The sequence below is a fragment of the Eublepharis macularius genome, chromosome 2, assembly GCF_028583425.1.
Source record: "Eublepharis macularius isolate TG4126 chromosome 2, MPM_Emac_v1.0, whole genome shotgun sequence".
Taxonomy (NCBI): Eukaryota; Metazoa; Chordata; class Lepidosauria; order Squamata; family Eublepharidae; genus Eublepharis; species Eublepharis macularius.
Genome location: NC_072791.1, coordinates 118,332,096 through 118,355,161, shown reverse-complemented (window position 1 = coordinate 118,355,161; position 23,066 = coordinate 118,332,096). Strand labels below are relative to the sequence as shown.

General features: G+C 41.2%; 1 protein-coding gene across 2 annotated transcripts in view; it reads left to right on the top strand.

Annotated features, from left to right (window-relative positions):
* Window positions 1–23,066, top strand: part of TEAD1 (TEA domain transcription factor 1) — a 192,050-nt gene that overhangs the window by 121,730 nt on the left and 47,254 nt on the right. For both annotated transcript variants that reach the window (XM_054970616.1, XM_054970617.1), the window contains 4 exons: window positions 3,045–3,179; window positions 3,363–3,409; window positions 6,823–6,884; window positions 9,370–9,494. In XM_054970616.1, coding sequence (XP_054826591.1) covers window positions 3,045–3,179; window positions 3,363–3,409; window positions 6,823–6,884; window positions 9,370–9,494 — 369 coding nt within the window. The remainder of the gene's footprint in view (window positions 1–3,044; window positions 3,180–3,362; window positions 3,410–6,822; window positions 6,885–9,369; window positions 9,495–23,066) is intronic.

Here is a 23,066-nt window from a genome sequence, read left to right as displayed (position 1 = left end):
TAAAAACCCAATATGTATTTTTTAGATTTCAGATTTTTCTGCAAACTTGGGACTTTTCTCAGATTTGTTGAAAGAGCTGTCTTGTCTGTTTATGGTTCTAGTCTCTGGATTTAAGTATCCATAAACCTGAACATGCTCAAAATTAACTATATTGGTTATTATCCCAGGAGAAGGCCCAGAAGCATGTGTTTATCTTCCTATCTCTTTCATCTCCAGTTAAGACCCAAAGTGGCTTACAGCATCATTCTACCATCTTTCTTGTTCTCACAGCAACAAGCCTGTGAGGTAGGTTAGGTCGATAGAGTGATTTATCCAAGACTACTCAGCAAGCATTCATAGCAGAGTGAGGATGAAATTTGCGTCTCCAAGATCCTAATCTGACTCTGTAACCACTACACCACTCTGGGTCCGTAAAGGTCTACAAATGGCCAGCGTATTTTTGACAAGCTGTTTTGAGCTCAGTATCAATTATTTATAAGCCCTTCACATATACCATTTTCTATGGAGTGATTACACATAGCTAGTTGTTTTATGTGAATAATGCAACTATGTGGGAAATGTCAATCACTTAGGTGTTTAGCACAAAAATTTCTGCACTGATTAGTTGTTACTCAGAGCTAAGCTACAAGAGCTGAATTACACGAGAAGGAGCACATGAAGGGAGTCGCAATGTTAGCCGGGAAGCTGAGTTTTAAAAGAGATCAGAAGGCTTTGTTAATTTTCTCTCTACAAAGCCAGGGAGATTGCTGCTCAGAAGGTTTATTTCTTCTTCACCTCTTAGAAGGGGAGGTGAAATTGACAGAGCCTTTGGGAGGAAAAAAATTAAGAAACCCTCTGAGCAGGGATCTCCCTGGCTCTGTAGAGAGGAGAAATTGACAAAGCCTTCTGATCTCTTTTAAAACTCAGCTTCCCGGCTAACACTGCAATTCACTTCATGCACTCCTCCTCGTGTAATTTATTTCTTGTAGCTTAGCTCTCTGACACCCAAAACCTTATGTGTAGGCCTTATACAAATGGACAGACATGCATGAAAGAATGTCTTGAACTTTCCATGGGGAAAGTGCTATCTTGAGCCCCACTCTCTATAGGATATGAACATCTGCACAGGCTTGTCTGTACTTTTATTATACTGGTTTCTGCGTTCCCATTTAAAAAGGTTTGTTACACTCCTGAACCTATGGGACAGAAGCTTAAAACTAGTTAACAATGTTTACCACTTAGTGACAGAAATCATTTTATAGCTTGAGGCTGAGGCTGAGCCCAGTGAGCTGCCCTAGATGGTAGCACCCAGGTCCCAGAGCCTTCAGGGGCAGAAGGACATAAATGTACTTAGCATTGCCTCCTCTGGTTGGCAGGCCATAGGAATCCTTTAAGAGTGCCCAGGCCTGGCATTAAACCCTAGGAGTTTGGTCCACACTTGAAGCTCCAGCTCAAGTCTCCAGTGCCTGCTGAGGACTCCATGGAACCTGAGCTGGAGAGCATAACTTTCAGGTCTGTACTGGCTACAGTTGCCCATGGTTCTGGCGCATCCCTGGCATTTCCCAGTGGCTGGAGCAACTTCTACCAAGGTTTTTCCATTGCATGGAGTCAAGCACTTTTAAATTCTATTTCATTGGAGAGTTAAGCACATATTTAAATCATTCCATCTCAGATCAGTGCTTAACTTTGGCTGGATTGTGTATTTTGCATTCTGGTTCAGTTTCAAAGAACATTAACAACACTTGGCACTGGCATGTGAAGTACATTTTGCAGCACACAGAAAAGCTGTTCTTGTTCCTTCTTCCACCAGGCTGTTTATCTTCACAGGCTGTTAGAGTGAATGGCAACATTTATGGTAGAAGATCATTAATTTTCTCCTGTCCTTGAAGGGAGCTCAATAGAGATGCCAGGCAAAATCCAAAATATACAAACATTCTCCCAGATATTGCTTTCCTGTTCTTGTATGCTAATCTGGTTGGGGCCAGTGAGTCTACCACCTATGGCAGGGATAGGTAGGTAGATGGGTAGACCCCACATCACACCCACAGACACAAAACTCTTTCACAGCCTTTGCCACCCAGACAGGCAAAGGCCAGAAGTCCACCGCCACACGCCGCCTGTCCACTACAGCAGGCAGAGAGCCCTGATTCAAATCCTCACAGGGTCCCCTCTCTCCTCTTCCAGAGGCTCCACCAAACAGGCAGCCAGTTCCCTCTATGTACGTCTTGCCCAGCTACACCCCTGGGCTGTTGAGGAAAAAGGAAGTCAAGAAATTACTTTCCCTCAGTATACTCTGCCACCATTTGAATTATGCCCATTTAATGTGACCAGCATTTGTGTGTGTGTGTGTGTTTTAATTTCCCTCAGCTTTAGGCCAGCCAGGATTATACAAAACAAAAATAAACTTTATTTATACAATGGAACATAGGGGTGAAAGGATTTTAAATTAATGAACATATTGGAGTTAAACAGTGAAGGTTTTAAAATAAAAGAACAGATTAACAGCCAGCTAACTTTCTACTGCCTCACTGACCAGCATCTCAAACCTTTCTCCCTCCTACAGTTCCCAAGATCCTTCTTTTCCCTTCAGTGAACACTCACTTTCATTGGCCCAACATTCTGTCTTCTTCCATTGGCTGTCTCTTAGGACAGGTGGAACTGGTCTGGCATACCACCATATCAGATTTTTTTAAAAAAATCTTTATTCTTATCCCATAACCTAGTTTTCTTGTTGTTGTAGTGCTCCAGTTTAGGCTCCACAAAAGCTCAGACTCTATTCTAGGTTGTGGTGGGAAAAAGTTCAGGTTGGTTTGATTCCCTGCTTCTTCGTAGCAGATAAGGGTATTCACAGTTGATTTGAGTTACAATAACATTGAGGAGAGAACTTTGCCCTGAGGTAGTCTGAATTATTTTAGCCCCTTTGCTATATTTTTCTGCATGCTTTAATTTTTTCACTCTTCCTATGCTTTTTAAAATGTTACCACATGTGCTTTCTAGCTGTGTTTGCTCAATGTGATTTGTTGTTCCTGGTGTATTAATGATTGCCTATAATTGTCATGTTACAGGATCAGACTGCAAAGGACAAAGCACTCCAACACATGGCAGCCATGTCATCTGCTCAAATAGTATCTGCAACAGCAATTCACAATAAGTTGGGCCTGCCAGGAATTCCTCGTCCTACATTTCCTGGAGCACCTGGAGTAAGTTAATTGGCTGCAATAGAAAGTACATTTCAGAACAATGATTTATAGGAAATGAAGTCTATATCAATTAATTTCTGCATAAAATGTGCTTACCTCTGTCTTTACAAAATTCTTTGGTAGGAAAAAATAGAATAAATATGCTCATTAAAATGCTATGTTTGCCATTTTTCCTTTATCTAGTTTTGGCCAGGGATGATACAAACAGGGCAGCCAGGATCTTCACAAGAGTAAGTTTCAAAAATAAGGTCATACTTTTCTGCTTGTGTATATGTGTGTTGTAAATAAAGCATCTGTTTAACTGGATATATATTCAAAATTATATGTTCTTAGTGAAAATAATTCAGTGCCCTTAAAGTTTAAAGGGATATTATTTTTAATGGTTCTTTCTCTTCCACTCTGTAAGGGGAGGGCACACTGCTGGCAATCAAAATAAATTTCCTTTACATTTTAAGAGGATGTTATTTTCAATGAATGTATACCTCGGCCATTGCCACATAGATTATCTGCTCCAGGTTCAATGCTCTTGAAATGTGGGGCTTTTTCCCTCTACTTCCTCATGAGCTAGTTTCTCCAGCTTTTTTCTGATCTTTCTCAAACCTGCTTTGCTTCAAAGTTTTGGGAAAGATTACAGTAAAGCCTGGTTGGCTGCTGTGTCAGTAAGAAAGTTTGGACTTTCCAACCCACATGGCAGCCATTTTCTTTGATGTGGCTTTTCCACCTCCTGTCACTGGATGCCTTTTTTAAAAATTGAAAATTGTTATATTAATACAACATTATAACAAATTATACAATATTATAACAAGTTACACCAAGCCAGTTTGGTGTAGCGGTTAAGATTGCGGGACTCTAATCTGGAGAGCCGGGTTTGATTCCCCACTCCTCTGCTTGAAGCCAGCTGGGTGACCTTGGGCTAGTCACAGTTTTCTGGAGCTCTCTCAGCCCCACCCACCTCACAGGGTGTTTTGTTGTAGGGATAATAATGACATACTTTGTAAACCGCTCTGAGTGGGCATTAAGTTGTCCTGAAGGGCGGTATATAAATCGAATGTTATTATTATAACAATATATATAAATTGTAACATGCTCTCTGACTTCCCAGATTTCATTCTCCCCCCCCCCCCCGCCGCCCAAGAAGTCAATAGCCTCTTCCATTGTGGAGATACAAGGGTAAAGATATGTCTATGGGGACAAGAGATTAATTTGTTTAAAGGAAAACTTAGAATTCAGAGAATTTGTCATACATGTTGTTATAAGAAAAGCCACATTTGCACTATGGGTCTGATTTTGTGCAGTAGGAAGCTGTAGCTATTTGTACTTTGATTATACATTGAAGCAAATGACTGGAACAATAGCTCTGTAAGTATTTCCTGGGATGCTTCAATGTAGCTAAGATTCAATGAACACAGTGGGATTTACTTTTGCATAAATATGCATGGGATCATTGACATTTAACTGGAAATCTTGGCTCTGCCATGCTTCTAGTGTCAGTATCACAGCACCATTTACATTGATTATTTTTCTTTCTAAGATCTTGCATACTGTTTTGATTTAAAACTTTATTCTTCATCCAGTATTAGAAATCCCATTAATCATCTAGCCCAGCTTGTGAATAGTACAAAGCAACATACTTTTTATGGTTATTCCTGCACTGAAGGGAAGTCTTTTAGGTGTGTATGATCTGGGATTCATAATCTTGGCTATGCCTGATCTCACTGGAGAATCCTGGATCATATTTGGGAAGCTGAACTCTGTTGGGCTGGATTTATTTGGCTGCATGCTGCTGCAGCAAAAGTAGATCAGCAACAAGCAAGAGGACAGCAGCATGAAGTGGAGGCAAGCTCCACACTGTGGAGGGAGAGCGGCGTGAGGCTGGTGGGGGCAGGAAGCAGCAGACAAAGTGGATTCCCATCCTGCCCCTCCACCCATGCCCAAGCTCCAAAAGAGCCCTTCAAGCCACCTCCAGTTGCCTTAAACTCTGTGACTCCAGTGAGCCTCACTCCTCCTTGTCTCAGTTTGGGATTCACTACTTTCTCTGGTTTTACATTGGGATCCTCTGATTTGGCATTGGTTGCTCTCCTTCCTTTTGGTTCTTTTGGGCTTTGTGGGTTCAGCTTGCATGGGAGTGGGACTTGCAATTGGGGACTGGCTTTTGGCCAGCAGTTGCATTTGCTTAAGATTTCTCTTTGCCTGGAAAGCCTTGAAAATGTTTCCCACATAGAAAATAATGGAGAGTGGCTGGAGGCACCTAGTTGAGGGGCCCATAGAATTGGACCCAGGAGTCCAATCTTCCTGAAACTTGGGGAGTCTTTAGTGGACTGGAAAGAGTATGTTTCCTGCAAATTTGGTGTAGTTTTCTTGAAAATGACAGCCCTCCCAGCCAGCCCTCCAGATAATTTCCCCCTAGGGAATAATGGCCAGATCAATTCAAGTTTGTCTAACCGGATTAGAGAATCTTACCAGAATTTCAGGGATACTACATTTTTTTTTGTATCCCTGAAACCTAGATCTGGATCACCCAAATTTGGGGTGGGGTACACACCCCTAATTCTGCTTCCTTTGTAAAGGATGGCAATTCTCAAAACTAAAAGCAGGTTTCATTGAGGAAGCATTCAGGATGTTTAGACATTACTTACGCTTCTCACCTCTACATGCAGTGACATCCATAGCAGATCTTAGGCTAAACCCTATCCTCTCTACTCCTTTCACTGCACATGGAAACAAACACCTGACCTGTGACATCTTGTGTTTCACTTGAATATATGATCTTCTTTGGTCTTGGATATTAATATAGAAAGTTCAGTATTCAGGGTCAATGGAGGTCCTGTGCACCTCTTCAGATCAGCAGTTCATTTCCAACTGCTGAAGTTAGAAGTACACAATCTTTAGACCTGTTTGCAATCACATTGCATGCTGTGGGGGAGAGAGACTAATGTACAGAATTCTATTGCTAGGAGAGTGACAAGAACACTTTCAGTACCAATTATTTGTATGTATTGTTTTATTTATGAACTGACCTGGCCCATCTCTATCAGTACAATATGAGGTAGAAAGTCTTTAGTACCTTCATCATTCAGTGGCGGTCACTGGCTACCTAGCAAGAAGAGAGAGGCTTGCACTATAAATCCTGTTAGCATGAAACTGAGGTGGTTTCTGGGTGCTGCAATGAAAGTGGATTGCATATGGCTTTTTCATTGCTTGTGTTTCCAAGGTGGGAAGTGGAGTGTTCCTTTGTAGGAAAGTTCATTATAATAACAATAGCATTTATTATATAACAACTCTGCAAGGTAGACCAAAAGTATTAGCTCCATATTTCCAATACAAAGGCTGGTTTGCCCGAGTCTCTCCACTAAGTACATGATTCATATGAGATTTGAAAAAGATATTTCCTTTTCGAGGCTTGTGTTATGCACAAGATTGTTCTAGATTCTATTACAACTTTTCTTTTCTTTTTTCTTTTCTTTTCTTTTGTTATCACCATGAAAGCAGTCTTTAAGAAACGGCATGCTAGAAAGAGATTCATAGAAGTTATCTTGCACCATGTGACAAAAGACAGTTGTTTGTTCTTGTTAAATTGTTTCAAAGGTAATAAGCTGTACTTGACTTAATAGAGCCTGACTTCATATCCAACTTTTTCTTTCAGCATAAAGCCATTTGTTCAGCAGACCTATCCCATACAGCCAACAGTTGCAACCCCTATTTCAGGTAACATTTTTTACAGATTTATGTATTTGATTGGACTTCTTTCACAACACATTTAAATTTGGCATAAGTGTCCAATTCTATAGATTGTACAGTGACCAATTTAGATACATAAAGGACTTGCTGGGTGGATTGATTTTTCCCTCAAGATACTGCAAAGGTCAAGCTACATCAGATCAAAATGAATATTATTATATAATTTACACAATAGTTAAATTAAAAACATAGGGCCTGTATTCTAAATCAAGGCAAGTTTCATATAAGCTATAATATTTTCCAAACACAGTTGATGAACATATCAGATGACCAACACAAGACCATACGTGTTTTCAGCCTCAGGGGCCTTCCTCAGTGGTCAATAATACACACTTTTACAAAAAAACAAACTCACACATCCAGAAACTTTTATATATATATATGACTGGATGAGATATAAACAGAAAAAGAGGGGGAAATTTAAGTGTTACAATAAGTATTCACATTATTATACTGTATTAAATTTTATTTTTAATTTTTGCAGAAAAATACAGAACCATTTCTACCTCATGTGTGGTATGGTGTAAATGTATAAAGCAGGCCATGGATCCCCTTCACATGGTAACTGCACCCACACAAAACTCTTCATTGATGTTATAATCTATAAAGCAAAAATTATATATGTAAATTTTATATAGATGAACATTTAAACCTAAAAACATCCACACCTGCACGCAAACTTGGTGTAAAGTTTCCAATATTTCTGGATGTGTGTGTCATCAACCTGTAATTGAAATCAGATGGCGCATTTGTTATATGAAGTCAGCTATATGATGGAATGAAAGAATGATGCCGTACCTCTCATATGATATGTAATTCTACTCCCAAAGGAGGGGAGAAAGGGAGAAGGGGAGAGAGAAAGCAAAAAAATGATAACTGGAATTTGTGAAGATAAGAGCTGTATTAAACTAAAGAAACTAACTGCTCCGCTCGTCATCCATTATGTCACTTCTGGCCACACTGAGAAGCAGCCTGCGATTCTGGGTTGTGGGATGTATTCAGCCTACATCTTTGAGCCTTCATAAACTCCTACAGAAAAGAGAAGTGTTCAGGATTTATCACCTTCAAACTTTGACACCTATTGGATTGAATGAAGAAGTAAAATGGACCTGCTGTGTGGAATGAAGTTGGTTTCTGAGGCTGGGTGCCTGCTGTTCTCTGTTGGGCATTGCTGATTTCTAGGTGTTCCAGTTACTGTTTTTTTCCTTTTCTCTCTCCCTTCCCCTCTTTTCCCCCTCCTCTTCCTTCCTTTAAATCTGCAATAAATATGGCACATGTAGTTGATGTGAAGATACAACATGTCCCAAATCTGAAATAGGTGCGGATGAAGATTCAGTTACAAAGCATAACATTCAGTTGTGTCATGGTGTTATCTGAAATTACATTCCTAATGGCTGTGCCTCACTCATGAACATCACTCCCATCCTACAGTCACTCCATTGGCTACCTATCAATTACAGTGAAGTTCAAGGTATTGTTTATCACATCCAGAGCTCTTCACGGCCTTGGTCGGGCATACCTACGGGACTGCCTCCATCCCTACGTTGCTCATGTGATCAGAGTTTCCTGCAGGTGCCATCTTGCACATGGTTGAAATCAACAGCAGCCTGCACACAAGCTTTCTCTGTGGTGGCCCCTGCCTGTGCAACAACCTGCCTAAGGAGGTCAGGAGAGCCTCCACTCTCCTGGCTTTCTACAAACAATGCAAAACTGAATTATTCAAAAAGGCTTTTTACTCAGATAGGAGGGCTGTATTGTAGGGAGGGAGTCTCAGATACTTTGCTAATGGGTTAGGGACCATAGACTTCACCTCTATGTTGCGTTACTGTTGCTTTAAATATGTGCTCCTATGAGTTACCTGTGCTTCGTGTCGGTCCTAGAATTGCTTATGTTCTGTAAATGACATAAATAAATAAAACAAATAATAAATCTTCATATGGAATGATGTCATATGGGGATTCCACATCCATGATGGACAGATCACTAGTGAACTACCTCAGGAGGAGCTGTGTGCTATTCTGCAGTATCTAGGAGTTCTGGTACTATAGAACATCAGGATTTAAGTCTTCATATCTGCAGTGAGGATACCACTTCCTAAAACAGTAAAGCCAGATCCTTTACAATGGATGGGTAGTTCATTCGAATTGAATTTTCCAGTCATTTGTATGAAGCAGCTATGTTGAAAAGGTTACCTGTAAGACAAAGTTATTGTACTTTTTTCTTTCAATGGTGCTAAAATAAGGCTTGGGAATCCCTCCATCTGTCAACCATTTTCATTACATAGTAAATGTGCTACGGCCATAGTTCCAGGCTTTTTAAATAATTGCATTTGTAAGAATAATAGCTGAGATCAAGTTATTGTTGATATCCAAGAATTAATGACACGGTACATAAGTAATTTATAAACTAAAAAAATGCTGGCTTTTCATAAAAATAATGACTTGTGCTACAGGGTTTGAGCCTGCGTCAGCTCCAGCGCCCTCAGTTCCTGCTTGGCAAGGTCGATCTATTGGAACAACTAAACTCAGACTAGTGGAATTCTCAGCTTTTCTTGAGCAACAGAGAGACCCAGAATCGGTGAGTGCTACCCTGAAAATGCCCTTCCTATCTGATATTATGCCTCTTTCCACCCTCTCATTTTAAAAATAATTTTCCTGCATGCTTTTGATTGTAGGAATATACAATCTCTAAACATACAATAAATTGAACTCTGTGACAGATTTCCACTCATGAAAAGGGTTTTAAAAAAAAACTGATTCCTCCCTTCTACTGCAGACCTTTAGTTCACCTCTCGTGTTCCTTAGGGTCATCTGTCCTATAGAAACAGCATTCTAGATGGCTGTGGGATGGGGGGAGACAACAAGGTCCCATTCAGCTGATGGGAAACCTTCCTTCAGGTGAGATTACTGTTGGAGCCCACCCATTGGTTTATATTGTAAAACTTTATTGGAGAACCATGGGATCTGTAGTTTGAAGCTCTGATAATTATCTTAGCAATTCTGAACCTCCTTCCAGTGAAATTCTTTAAAGAGAGGAGACAATTGTCTTTTCTTATGTCCTTATATTTCTCCTCTTATGCACTTTCTTATGAAGGCTGGCCTTCTCAAGTACACAACATTTCCATTTTATTTCTTGCTTAGGACTTCCTTTGCTTTCCTACTGTAGTGCATTAATGAACTAATTAGTTCAGCTGACTGAATTTCAGGTAGATTTGGACTAAGATAAAGAATGCCCTTGAAACTTTTCTAAGAATTTTTCAGTTTTATTGTCAGTTGTTGCCTATGTTAAAATTTAAAATGTGTTCTCATGCTTTGCTCAACAAGTGATATATCTTGAATGTCATAATCTGAAGCTAGGGCAAACATATAATACTTACCAGACCAAAGAACGTAACTTGTATCGTAATGCTATGTAAACTAGCTCAGAATATGTAAATTCTTCCTCCCAACAATGGCCAAGCATACCTTTTTATATACCAGCTGCCTCCCACCAGGTAACATCCATAAACTACATACTAGGTGAGGCTGCCTTTGAAGAGTTCTGTTATTTGAGCCTTACTGGTATCACATTGTGCCAATTCTGATCTATATGCTTAGGCACCCTGTTCATATCTGTGTTCAATTGTTTCTCAGCCTTTGACCCTGAAAATCCTAAACAGTTTGGAGCCAGGATTCACATTCTCCTTCATGAACCTTTCCAAGAATCAAGATCAGCAAGCAAGGCCCTGCTTTGTGTGTCACTCCTTAGCTGGGTGACAGTATGGAAGAGGGCCTTTTCTGAGGTGGCATCAAGGTTACAGAACGTAATTGCCCATGAAGTTTGCTGGCCTCCCTGTTTGGCAGCCTTTAGGTTGCACCTCTTTCATCAAGGTTTTACTAAACCTAGATTATGGGTCTAGATTTAATCTTTTATCCACTGACAGGATTTATACTTTTTTATATTTTTATACTTTTAAGTTCTGTCTTACAATAGAAGGCACTGATGTTTTATTATAATCATTTCTTGTAGATGTTTTAATACTGCATAAGCTGCCTTATGGATACTTGGTTATTGAAAGATAGTTTATAAGCATTTTCAATTATTGTTTTACATAACAGTGTCATGTAGTCACTTTAGATTATCAGGAATGGTTTTACAAGGAAGAACAGAAAATAAGAGGTACAAATTTAGAATTTGTCATGAGAAAAGGATCTTTTACATCTTCTCAGTTCAGCATTCCTTCAGTGGTACCCTGTGCTGTTCCAGTGATAAGATCTTGCTTGAGCTCCACTGTTAAAATGGGCGTACCAATGATAATTCCTTTAAACAAAAGTGGAAAAGGAAATGAGGTTTGGTATAATCAGGGATTCATCATCATTCATCTGTGTAGTCAAACACTGGGGCCTGAGCATGCTGATTTCTCTAGCTCTTAAAATCTGCAAGGGGATGCTCTGCCTCTACAGCACATGTGCAGGGGTTTCCCACTGAAACATAGGTAGTGAGGTGGAGCACCTCTATTTCCCTCAGTTTCTTTTTTATCGCCATACAAGAGAGGTTCTTCTCTTCAGTCTTTTGCTTTGTCTTGATCATCTGCTCCTTGTTTACCACAATTTCTTCGGTCATGTATCTCTGTTTGATCTCGTGATGTCTCAAGATTCACTCTTCAAAAAAACTGAAATAAAATGCCTCACACTGATGAGTGCTGTCTTTTGTCTGCCTTGTCTGGGTGGAACCCACAACATATCAGGATACAGACAATGTTAGGTTCCTGGTTGTTCACCCGAACACAGGAAATGTCACTCACTGGATCCCACCCATCCGCAACATGCCACCTCCAAACCACCTGTTAAAAAGGTGGAAAGCAAGCCTAAACAACAAAAGTGGTTGGCGTCTGCTTCTCAGAGCCACTAACGGACCCAGGCTCCACCCATTATTATATAGGAGAAGGTCTCTAATCCACTTAGAACTCCTTCACCACCTCACACTCCATTTTTCCAGGGAGATGAGGGGAACTATGCTCCCTATGGTAACCTTACTGCTCCAAACATACTTATGGAACTGGCACCAGTTCTGTAATTGCTCAGTGGCCCCCCCTAATACATGGGCCCCCAATAAATGCCCTCCATCATGTACAGGCAGCAGTCTCCTCAACAGCCTCACAATTGTGTGCACCTTGGTCTGCTGTTCAAATGCCAGCACTCATGAATAGCTGGCAGGACCTTGTAAACTGGCTACAGTTTGCTCCCACATTTCCACAGTTACAGGGGCCGCTGTTGATTCTGATCTTGTTGGCTACAAGTCGTTCATTGGCTCCCGTTCCATTGGTTCCAGCACCACCTCTGCTTCCGACCTATTGTGCAGGGCCAGGGGACTGGAATTGGATGTTTCAACTTCTACTCCAAGAGAGTAAGGTTTTGCAGACTTTATATTCCAACTCCTGCTTCCATAGCCTTTCCACTGGTGGAAGACCTGTTGGACATCACTCACAGCATCTTATCTGCTACTCCTGCTACTTCTTGAAGGATCTGCAGTTTTCAACTGTAGAATCGCAAGCTTTGAAGCCATCTAGGAGAGGGTCCTTCAAAGGAAGGCTACTAAATTAGTCAAACATCCGATAACAGCAGGAGAACACATTGTGAATGGCTCAGTGAGAACCATGGCTTCTGCTGTTATCAGGCATGAAGCCTGATCACATTCAACAGTGTTTTCTCAGGATAAAAATAGCAAGTTAAGGATTTTCCCTTCAAGGGCATGTTTGCTATTTTTAAAAAGAAACAGATGACTCCTTGAGCCAAATGAAGAAAAATCACCAAACCACAAAGTCTTCTGGTGTCATTGCCTCTTCCAAACCACAACAACCCAGGTCTAGACACTAAGGTCCTCAAATTTACCAACATCGTCCCAGAAGGTACCCCTACCATCAAACTTTTGGTCAAGAGTCCTATCCATCAGCTCAATGCCATACCACCAAGAGGGTTTTGAGGCCAAGAGCGAAACTAACCCAACCACATTCTCCCAAGCCTGCTCCTCAAGGTCACACATCTGTCCTGACTGACACTGAATTGAACACTCTTTCTGGACAGATTATATCTCTTGTTCTCTATGGGATACTTGCACTAATGACTCTTGAGGCCTTTCTATAGTTAGACAAGGTTATCGTTTATATATTTTTTCTGAATATCCACTCTTGTCTATACCCCTCCGGTGCAGGGTCCTGTTCTCCTTCCCTTAAGGATGCTTTTAATTGTTTGTACCACATCCCAATGACTCTTCCTCTCTGGGGTTTTAATCCAGGTGTTTCTTAGTAGAAAGGAAGGACGGGAACGTAAGGCTCACCATAACCTGAATATATTAAAGTTCAAAAGTTTTGCATGCATACTTCCACATTTCTGTAAATCCCAATCAGAGGAAGTATTTTTGTTTTAAATGTGGAGGTGAATGTTTCCAGTACACAGTACTGCCCTTTACCTTGGCCTCTGCACCTCACGTATTCACCAAGTGTATGGTGGTCATAGTTGCATCCCTCTGATCTAAGGGCTGCCTTGTGTACCCCTACCTAGATAATTGGCTTATAAAAGTGGAATCTGCACCAGTACTTAATTATCATATCCACATTGTCCTTAACACCGTCTCTAACCTAGGTCTGTTGGTGAACTGAGAAAGTCTATCCTTACCCCCAATAGAACTATACACTTAATTGGGGCTAGACTTCTTTCCTCCATAGGGGAGGGCCATCCTTCCTGCTGACAGAATACGAAGGCTGCAATCTTTGGTCCATCTGTTTACTACCAAGCATTCAATTAGTTTTATTAATTCAAATTTATTAATACTTGGTCTCATGGCCTCTGCTACCTGTGTTGTATTGTTGAGGCCACTACAAAAATGGATTTTACGTCACTATAATCACTATACTCTTATGATAACCCATCAACATGTGAAATAATCTGTTCCCACATCTGTACTCAGATCATTGTCATGGTAGGCCCAATCTGAGAATCTAATCTAGGGATGCCCATTTGAAAGAGACTGTACTGACATTTCTGTAACAACCGATGGTTTCAGCGTTAGTTTCGGGTGCTCATTGCAGCCCTTCCTCGATTCAGGGTACATGGTCACCTATGGATTCAAAACCATTAATGTATTCAGACTCAGAGCTGTCCATTATTCCCTTGCTTCTTTTGCAGGTTTACTGCGCAACAAGAGAGTTCAGATTCATGTGGCTAACACCACAGCTCTATATGATCAGAACAGGCAAGGAGGAACAGCATTGCTAACTTTCTGTGTCGACACTACAACTCTGTGGGAATGTGCTACACGAAACAGTCCTACAGGCCATACATATTGCAGGTGTAAAGAACAGCAGAGGGCATACACTCAGCAGGGTTTTTCACACCATGAGTGGGCAATCAATACCAATTACATTCTGCCCATTTTTCAACAGTAGGAATTCCCTACTGTAGATCTTTTTACAACATAGTTTAACATGAAGGCCATACGTTTTTGAACCCTGGTAGGCACCAGCCCCCTCTCTCTGGAGGATGCCATCCAAATTCCTTGGACCAAAGGGCTCTTCTATGCTTTTCCACCTTCACCCCTCATTATCAGGGTATGTTGCAGAATTCAGCATTTCTGCACTCACTGCATTCTAGTCACTCCTTTTTGGACACTTCAGGAATGGTTTCCCATTCTAAGGACTCTGTCCCAGGGTCAATGCCTCCACCTTCTGGTAATGCCAGACATTCTATATAGGGGTCAGGTATGGTACCATGATGTAGCAACCCTGAAGCTGACTGTGTGGCTACTGAACCCACGAGATCTTCTTTCCCCAAAGAGATAACTCATTTTAAATGTCAGCAAGTGATCCACACACAGCTTCCTATGGTCACAAATGGCATGATTAGGACTTAATCACCCTTCTCTTAGCCGTTGGCACTTATTTTTGAATACTTGTCTCTTCAAAAACAGGGCTTGTCTGTGTCCTTCATTAAAGCACACAGCTGCTATGTGAGCTTTCCATGAGAGAGTTGATAGCAAGACAGTTTTCTTCCATCACGTTTCTAAGCAATCTCTCAAGGGTATCTTCAATACCTTTCCTCTGAAACCCCCACCAGTTCCTCTATGGAGTCTCCCTCTGGTTCTCTCTCAACTAACATTGCCACCCTTAAACCCTTTCCCTATTATCTTGGAAAGACGCATTTCTGGTTGCTATAACTTCAGCCAGACTGTTGGGAAAACTCATAGCCCTTCAGGTTTACCCTCCATTGACTCTGCCCCCCCCCCTCCTGAGAACATGGCCTTGCATACCAGACTCGAATTTCTCCCCAAGGTGGTGTCAAGTTTCATTTATAGCAAAAGATTACATTACATGTATTTTTTCCAATGCTACTTCTGAAGCAGAATGTACCTTACACGTGTTGGCTGTGAACAAGTCTGCATTGTATTTATTAGACAGAACAAAGGGGTTTTGCAAATCCAGATCCCTTTTGTGTGTTATTTGGACATCATAAGGGTTCCACAGCATCCTCCCAGACTTTATCCAGATGGATAGTGGCAGCTGCTAGACTCTACTACAGGAAGGCAAAGTTCCCTTGCCCCATGATGATCAGCGTGCACTTGACTCAGGTACAAGCCTCGTCCATAGCACTTCTACAAGGAGTCCCTCCTTGAGACATCTGTCAGGCTGCCACGTTGTCCTCAGCTGACACCTTCATAAAGCACTACTCTGTTGACACAAATGCCAGAGGGGAGTCAGCAGTGGGAACAGCTGTCCTGCATTCTTTGTTTGACTGATCCACTCACACCCTCCTCCATTGCTGAGTAGCTTGCTATACTCCTAATGTGGAACTGCACAGAAGAATGATGACAAAAACTGTGTTGCACTTACCTGTAACTGCTGTGTGTCTAGTATCTTCTGTATAGGCACACATTCCCTCCCTCCTGCCCTGTTGAGAGTGTGTTGGCTTATACTGTATTATGCCTCCAGCAGCTCAGGAGAATTGAGGGAAATAGGGGTGTTCCGCCTCACTGTCCATGTTTCAGCGAGAAACTCTTGTGTATGTGCAGTAGAGGTAGAACACCCCCTTACAGATTTTAAGAGCTAGAGAAATCTCTCTGCAGCTGGCCTGCATGTGCGCAGTCCCCAATGTGTGCCTGCACAGAAAACACTCAACAAACAACAATTAAAGGTATGTGCAACCTTGTTTTCCTCAAAGGGAGGATCAGCGGGAGCAGCCAGTCTTCTCTGAAAAAAGTACCTGCTCTCCATTACCAATCTTCTCCTGTAATATGCACTCACAGGAGAGTGTTTTCCAGACTGCATGGTCTTTTCACACAGAACACAGGTAAGACTCGGGTGGCCTGACCAGTAGTCCACATAAACTGAGTGTCATCCCAGAATACCCAACAATAAATTGGGATTTTGTGGCAGATATATAGGCTTCCTCTGCCTTCAGGGCTTTGTTGAAGATGGAAAAGTGGAAAATACCTGCTTTGCAGGAAAAAGTGCAAGTAGCAATGATGACTTTCAAATGGTAGTTGCCTCAAGCCTTGTGAAGAGGTGGGTATGATTTTTATTAAAAGGTCATTCTTAAACCTACCAAGAGAGATTTGGACTATAATGTTTACTTCATAGGTTGAAAGCTGGATTTTAAATTAAAGCACTCCAGGAAAGGCCATTACTCTAATCAAAGTATCTCTGATCTTACATAATGAAATTATTTGAAATGTTTTTAATCTGCTTATTTGTATCGGTTGCCATCTGTATAGTGTGTGCAGCAGGGCAGAAATCAATGAGCTTGTTTTATTTTGCAGTGAAGAAAACTTGTCGTTAAAGCTTGCTGCCTCATGTAATTTTTTCCCTGCAAAACAAATAGACAAACCCATGTGTGAAGAAAATGTTTTTTTTCTGATTCAAACTGTAGCCATGTTTTTAGCACTTTGGTCAAGGCTCAGAGGCCTTTGTGAGAAACTTGTTTGAGAAAGTTACTGAGTTTCCCAAAGCTCTTGGTATACAGTGACCTTGGAGATAAGATAATGTGTTAAGCTCCTTAGCAGAACCTCCATGGTACAGTTTTCTGAGCTAATTAACATTCTTGGACAATCAGCACATTTGCACCTGTGAGAAAAGTGGTGGTACTGAAAGCTGCAGATTCAGTCTTCTCACGTACGCACCTAGCAACGGTGACATAAGTTTTGGGGCTGTTGATTGGCTAACAGGCCTGGGCCACTTAGGTTCCCCAAGTCCATAAAAACAGCTTATTAGCATGGAGCTGTGCACTTCAGTCAAGCTGGAATAGCTTTACGTTCAGCTTCGCTATGGCACCACTTTTGGCTCTGATTCTGTAAAATAGAAGTTCCTATGCAACCATCTGAAGTCTTGTGTGCCTGTTGGAAAGAGACTCTGATATTTGCACTTTGCCTAACTTCTGTTGCCTTCTGGAAGTACTGTGGTATGTGTTAGTTAGAGCTTACATGCTATAGGTTTTTGTTATTTTATTCCCCACTGTCTGTCTTATCAATTTTGAATGTCTTTGCACCTTAAATAAATAATTATATTTTTACTTGCGTTGTGGTTCTTGACTCTGAAACCTCAAAGTCACGATCTCTCTATTGAACCCTCTTTGTCTACCTCTTGGACCACCTACTAAATAAACTTTGTTCTGAGAACTCTGCTTGCAAGCCAACCTTGCAAGGTAGATCTTCTGATAGGCTTGGAGATTTGTTCCTTCAGTGCCTAGGGATAGACAAGAGGACTGGTGACAGCTCCCAAGGCATTTGTGAGGATTAATCTGTCATTGCCAGTTTGTTTAAGTTCTGTCTAACAGGCTGCCGGGCTATGTGCATGCTCTCCCCCTCAGCTGGGTAGAAGCAGTGGTGCCAGGCGACCTTGAATACATGGGATGTACAACCTTTCTTTTCTTTGTACTGCTTGCCAGATACAATAGTCAGAAGGAGAACAGAGCCATCACGTCCTTTTTATAATTATTTTCTGGGAAGGATAGAATGTATACACCCTTGCAAAGGAATATTATTAAGAGAGCGTGTTCCTAGAATAATGGAGATCAGAGGCATAGCACAGTAACCCTTGGATCAGAGAAATCTTCATAACAATAAGACTGAGTGAAAAAGAGCGTAACAGTGAAGATATTAAGATGTACAATGTGGTTGGTTTTTCAATGCAGTTCTTCAGCATGGTGAATAGTTCATCTTCACAAGCAGAGATGACTTTGCTCTTAGTATGTAACACATGACTATTGAGTAATTCATTGAAAAGGAGCTCTTGGAGCCAAATATTTATGGTGATTGTCTGCATGCTTAAAAGCTTTGAAGTTCAGATTTCACATTTCCCACCTGAGAGCTCCAGCCCACTCAGTGATAAACAAATCCCTGATCAGCCTGGAGAGGTCTTCCTAACCAGATCTTCCTAACCAGACCTCAGTGGTCGCTTCAGCTGATGAGTGCTTTCATACTAAGCTGGCAATGTTACTGCAGACTGCCTGCCGAGAAGTTGGTTTGCTGTTGCCATGTATTTAGTAACTGCACACACACACACACACACACACACACAAATAAGAGAAAAGATGAGTGGCAAATTTCTGAAGCAGAGCCTTAGCTCTCCTCACCTGAAGAAATGGGAGGGCATGGTAAGGTTTACTCTTACACAGTAAATAGCACTTCCTTCTTCTTACAGTGTAATTGAAATTTATAGGAAATTGTGTGCCAGTGGGGTGCATTGGAGCTTATAGTTGTATGCCACTTAGAAAACTGTAATATAGGAAGCATTACTGCGCCAAGCCACACACTGCTGATTCATGTCAATAGGTGGATTTTCAATAGGTGGATATTAAACTTGTACATGAAATCAGAGAAACCAAAAATGTTACACTGATGTTTATCTATTTATATGCCATAGTCTGCATAAAATGACCAGCTATATTCAATCTGCCCAGAATGATTTACTTTATTAAGGGTAGGTAAAGGTAAAGGTGCAAGCACCTGTGCAAGCACCGAGTTATTATTGACCCATGGGGAGACGTAGCATCACAACATTTTCTTGGCGGACTTTTGTTATGGGTTGGTTTGCCATTGCCTTCCCCAGTCATCTACACTTATTAAGGGTATTTCTTCATACTGAAGAAAAACTTAACATATAGTACTGCCATCTTCCACTAGTATGATCCATGTTGTCATCTCTCTCCCCCTCCCCCTCAATGCAGTACAAAAGTCCATACAATTTGACTGCCAAACTAAATGTGCTGTTTTTTAAAGAGCTAGATCCAGATTGCTTGGACCCATTTCTGTTACCCCATAGCCACAGCAGCTGGGGGTAATGTCTGTTAAAAAAATAAAGGAGAGCCTAGTTGGGCTTGGAATGTTGCCACATAGGGACGGGGAGCTCATTGCCTCCCACCTCGGCTGTTTTCTGGCTTGGAACAGCTCGTGGGGGGGGGGAGTTATCTCCCTGTTTTTGCTGTTCCACTTAGAATTTCCATGCATGTGGAGCAGCAACAACAAGAAAATAACTCCCTCCCTAGTACAGTTTCTATACCAAAAAAACAGCTTGGGGTGAGATGAGCAGGATCCCTTCCTCCCCCCATGCAGAATTCTAAACCTAAACAAACTCTCCTTTATTTTTTAACAGACATTTCCCACAGCTGCTCTATATTGGGTTCAGGTTCTATTTAAAAAAAAAAACATTTGGCCCTGAATCTCTATATAATTTAAGACTTTTTACACTTAGTGGCAGTGGTTTTTATTGCAGGTTAACTGTGGCTGCTTCTGCAAGGGAATGATTCCCTAGTGTGGATTCACTGCCAATGCAAAGGAGCACCCACCCTGGGTGATTCTTGGTTCTTTCCTCCCCATCCTCTCATGCTTGTCATTCCACTTTCCTTGTACTGTTGGAGAGCTTTTTTATAATCGGTAGTAGGTATATCATTATAATATTGTAGCAATATATCTACTAATGATTATTTAAAAATCCAGCAAAAAGTCTACCAGCACATTAATGGGATGGCCAGCATGAGGGAATGTGGAGGGAAAATGACAGTGTCATGGGCAGACTGGTTCAGAAACCCTCGCTTTTGTAGTTACATGTGGGTTTAGCCGTCTTTGATGCTGATGTTTCTGGAAACATTGGCTCAAAACAAGTTCCAGAACTGTCAGAGCAAATCATCCATATAGAAGCAGTCTGTGCAATAATGAATAGTGCTAAATTGGACTGTGGGTTTTACATCCTGGGTTTCATTGTGTGTTTAAAAAGCACAGTGGATTGTCTACTCTGAATTTTTAAAATTAAAGTAGCAGTTTTTACATCAATCCCATCCCTTAATACCATCCCACAATTTCCAAGTATGTATACTCCTTTTAAAAAATACAAATACATCCTATCTGCTTCTGCACACTGCCTTCTTTCTAAGATTCAGAACACTGAAGTTGGGTTTCGAGATGCCACAATGAGTGCCAGATGTAAGTTCTGGAAAACTATAGTGCAGGAACTCTGACTGCATGAATCGTGGCAGTAGCTTTCTTTCGTTTATGTTAAGAGATGCTTAACTGTACTGGTTTTGCTGGTCTTGGTTTCCAAAAAGCATCATGGGGAAATAAAATGATCTCATTGGTGACTCGGAGCAGAACCACAAGTGACAAAAGGCACAGATTGGACACTTGTCTGCTTCCCTCAAGTTTTGATGGGAAATGTAGGCATCCTGGTCTCACAGCTTCTCTCTCTGACTGCTGTCCAATGGACTTTTCAACTGTCACTTGTCCAACATTCCGCCAAGCTGCCTACATTTCCCATCAAAACTTGAGGGAAGCAGACAAGTGTCCAATCTGTGCCTTTTGTCACTTGTGGTTCTGCTCTATGTTGCAAGCCATTTGGGGCTGTTTGTTGTTTAGAACTAATAGCTTGGTCTCTACCAAGTATCTAACAGGAGCCAATGGAGATCATATAGCACTTCTCTAAGGCCCTCTTGGGCTACACTTCCTCTTAAATAAGAACACTGGTAGGTCAGCATCAAGTTCTGAAAGGCTTCTGTGGTATGGAAAATAGAGGCCAGAAAGGCAAGCTCTTTTTTCAGTGGCACGGAGAAGGAAATGGTACTTGAGCGGAGAAGTCCAGAACAAGTGAACATTTAAGAGCAGTTCTAAATGTTACATTTTCTGCATGTGTAACAAAATCCCAGCAAGAATTTCAGATGTGGGAAAGTAAAGAGATTTTAAGCATTCTCTCCTCTAGTTTTGCATCCGATGAAAGCTTTGATGTATGCTTGTAGGGGTAAACATGCTCCTGGAACTCCCCCTTTGGGGTAAAGCAGATGAAAAGCGGGGGGGGGGGGGAATGTATCAGAAAAAAGTGTCCTCTTCTCACTACTTCTCTGCTCAGTTATCCCTTTTCATAGCTTCTGTCTATGAAATCTGGTTCAGATATTCAGGACCAGGAGATGGCAGGGCCATGAAGCGGCTCAGTAGATGTTGTTCTCCATGAGCCTCATCCTGTGTTTTGAAGTGGAGCAATCCATCTTATGAATTCATTCCCACCTTTTTCTTCTGCATTTTGAACATGGCCTGATTAAAATATTATGCTGCTGGAGTTAGTTGCTACTCTGCAAAGGCAAGTTTTGGATAGCTTTTTATTTGAGAACTAGCTTGTAGGGAATGGATCTCCCAATCTCTTTTTCATGGTTGCTATTTCACACAAAAATGTTCTATAGCAGGCATATATATTGACATGGTTCAAAGTTTTTGTGAAAACCAACCTCCTCCCTGGCTGCTGAGCAGTGTTTTAGGCAATTTTCTTTCTGAGCAAAAACTGACTAGCAGAAGAGTGAAGGCCCATATAATGTTGTTTTGGGACTGTTCCATTTCATATTGTGGGCTAGAGATGGAATGTTTGTACATGCATATATACTGTTTTCATACTCTGAACACGTATATATGTAGGTCAGGTGTGAAGCCTACCTTCACAATCCTACTCCCCCACCTATGTGCATTCACTCATCCTCCCATAAAGTAGTTCTTATATACACAGAACCTGCACATTGGAGAAAAAGCTCATTTAGAAACAGCTCTCTTACTGTGGAAAAGCATTTAGTATTCTTACTGTGGGAAAGCATTTAGTATTCTACATGTAGTATGAAATAGTATATTCCAACAACGTATACAGCATGTGGTGTTTTTGTTTATTAGTTTAACTCTGGGCTAAAGCTGAAAACTTGACTAAATTCTGTTCTGTGTCTATGGCTGGTTATCATTTAAGCATGGAATGTGCTAGGACTTTTCCTCAGTATAGATTCTGACATGTAGTGGATGATCAAGGGTCAATAATGCTGGTGTAGTGTCGCAGGGAAGAGCCTATGAAACAAATAAATAGCTTCTTAGATTTTTGAGGGGGAAAGATGAAAAAGACATTCATCCCCTTCTTAAAACAAAGGTGGTTAAGGGCATAGAGAACCTGATTACATTCTTGATACTTATAAGATTGGATCTCCAAGGCACTTATCTGTAAGGAGAGCCCTGAACTCTACTGGGTTAACAGAGACAGAAAGGGATAAGATGTCATGCCAGTTGAATCATTCTTCTTTATACAGTCATAATATCTGTTGTACTTTAATTAGCACAGCTCTGTAGACTACATGTGCTTCAGACTGTAACCATCCTCATGTTGATCTTCTCTGGCCATATTATTCAGTTTGAGAGGTAGTACCCTACCCACCCACCCAGTTACCATTTCAGAAGCAAGAGGAAAATGAGCATGCCTGTGTGAGGTGTTGGGCTATCATGTAAGAGCAGTCTTCATATATTTCTTTCCCTGTTCTTTTTGATGAATGCATGCAGCATTCCCTTTGCGTGAGTGAAAGAAATATATCTCCTCTCAATTGTTTGCTATCTCCATCTCTACCTCATCTCCTGCCTCCATTTTGCCTTTCAGGGGGAGGGTAATACACGGATGCTTGAGGTCTGGAGTAGACCTGCTGTTTGGATAGTTGCGAAGCAGCAAGAGAATAGTTTGTGCCATTGCTAGTCAATGACATCATGTACATAAAGCTTTGTCTTTAAACAGGTAGAGGTTTCTATATGTAAATAGGAAATTTGACATTCTATAACCCATTGCCTCTGCAACAGGACCATGGGTGGTAATAACAAGAACAACAATAACATTCAATTTATATA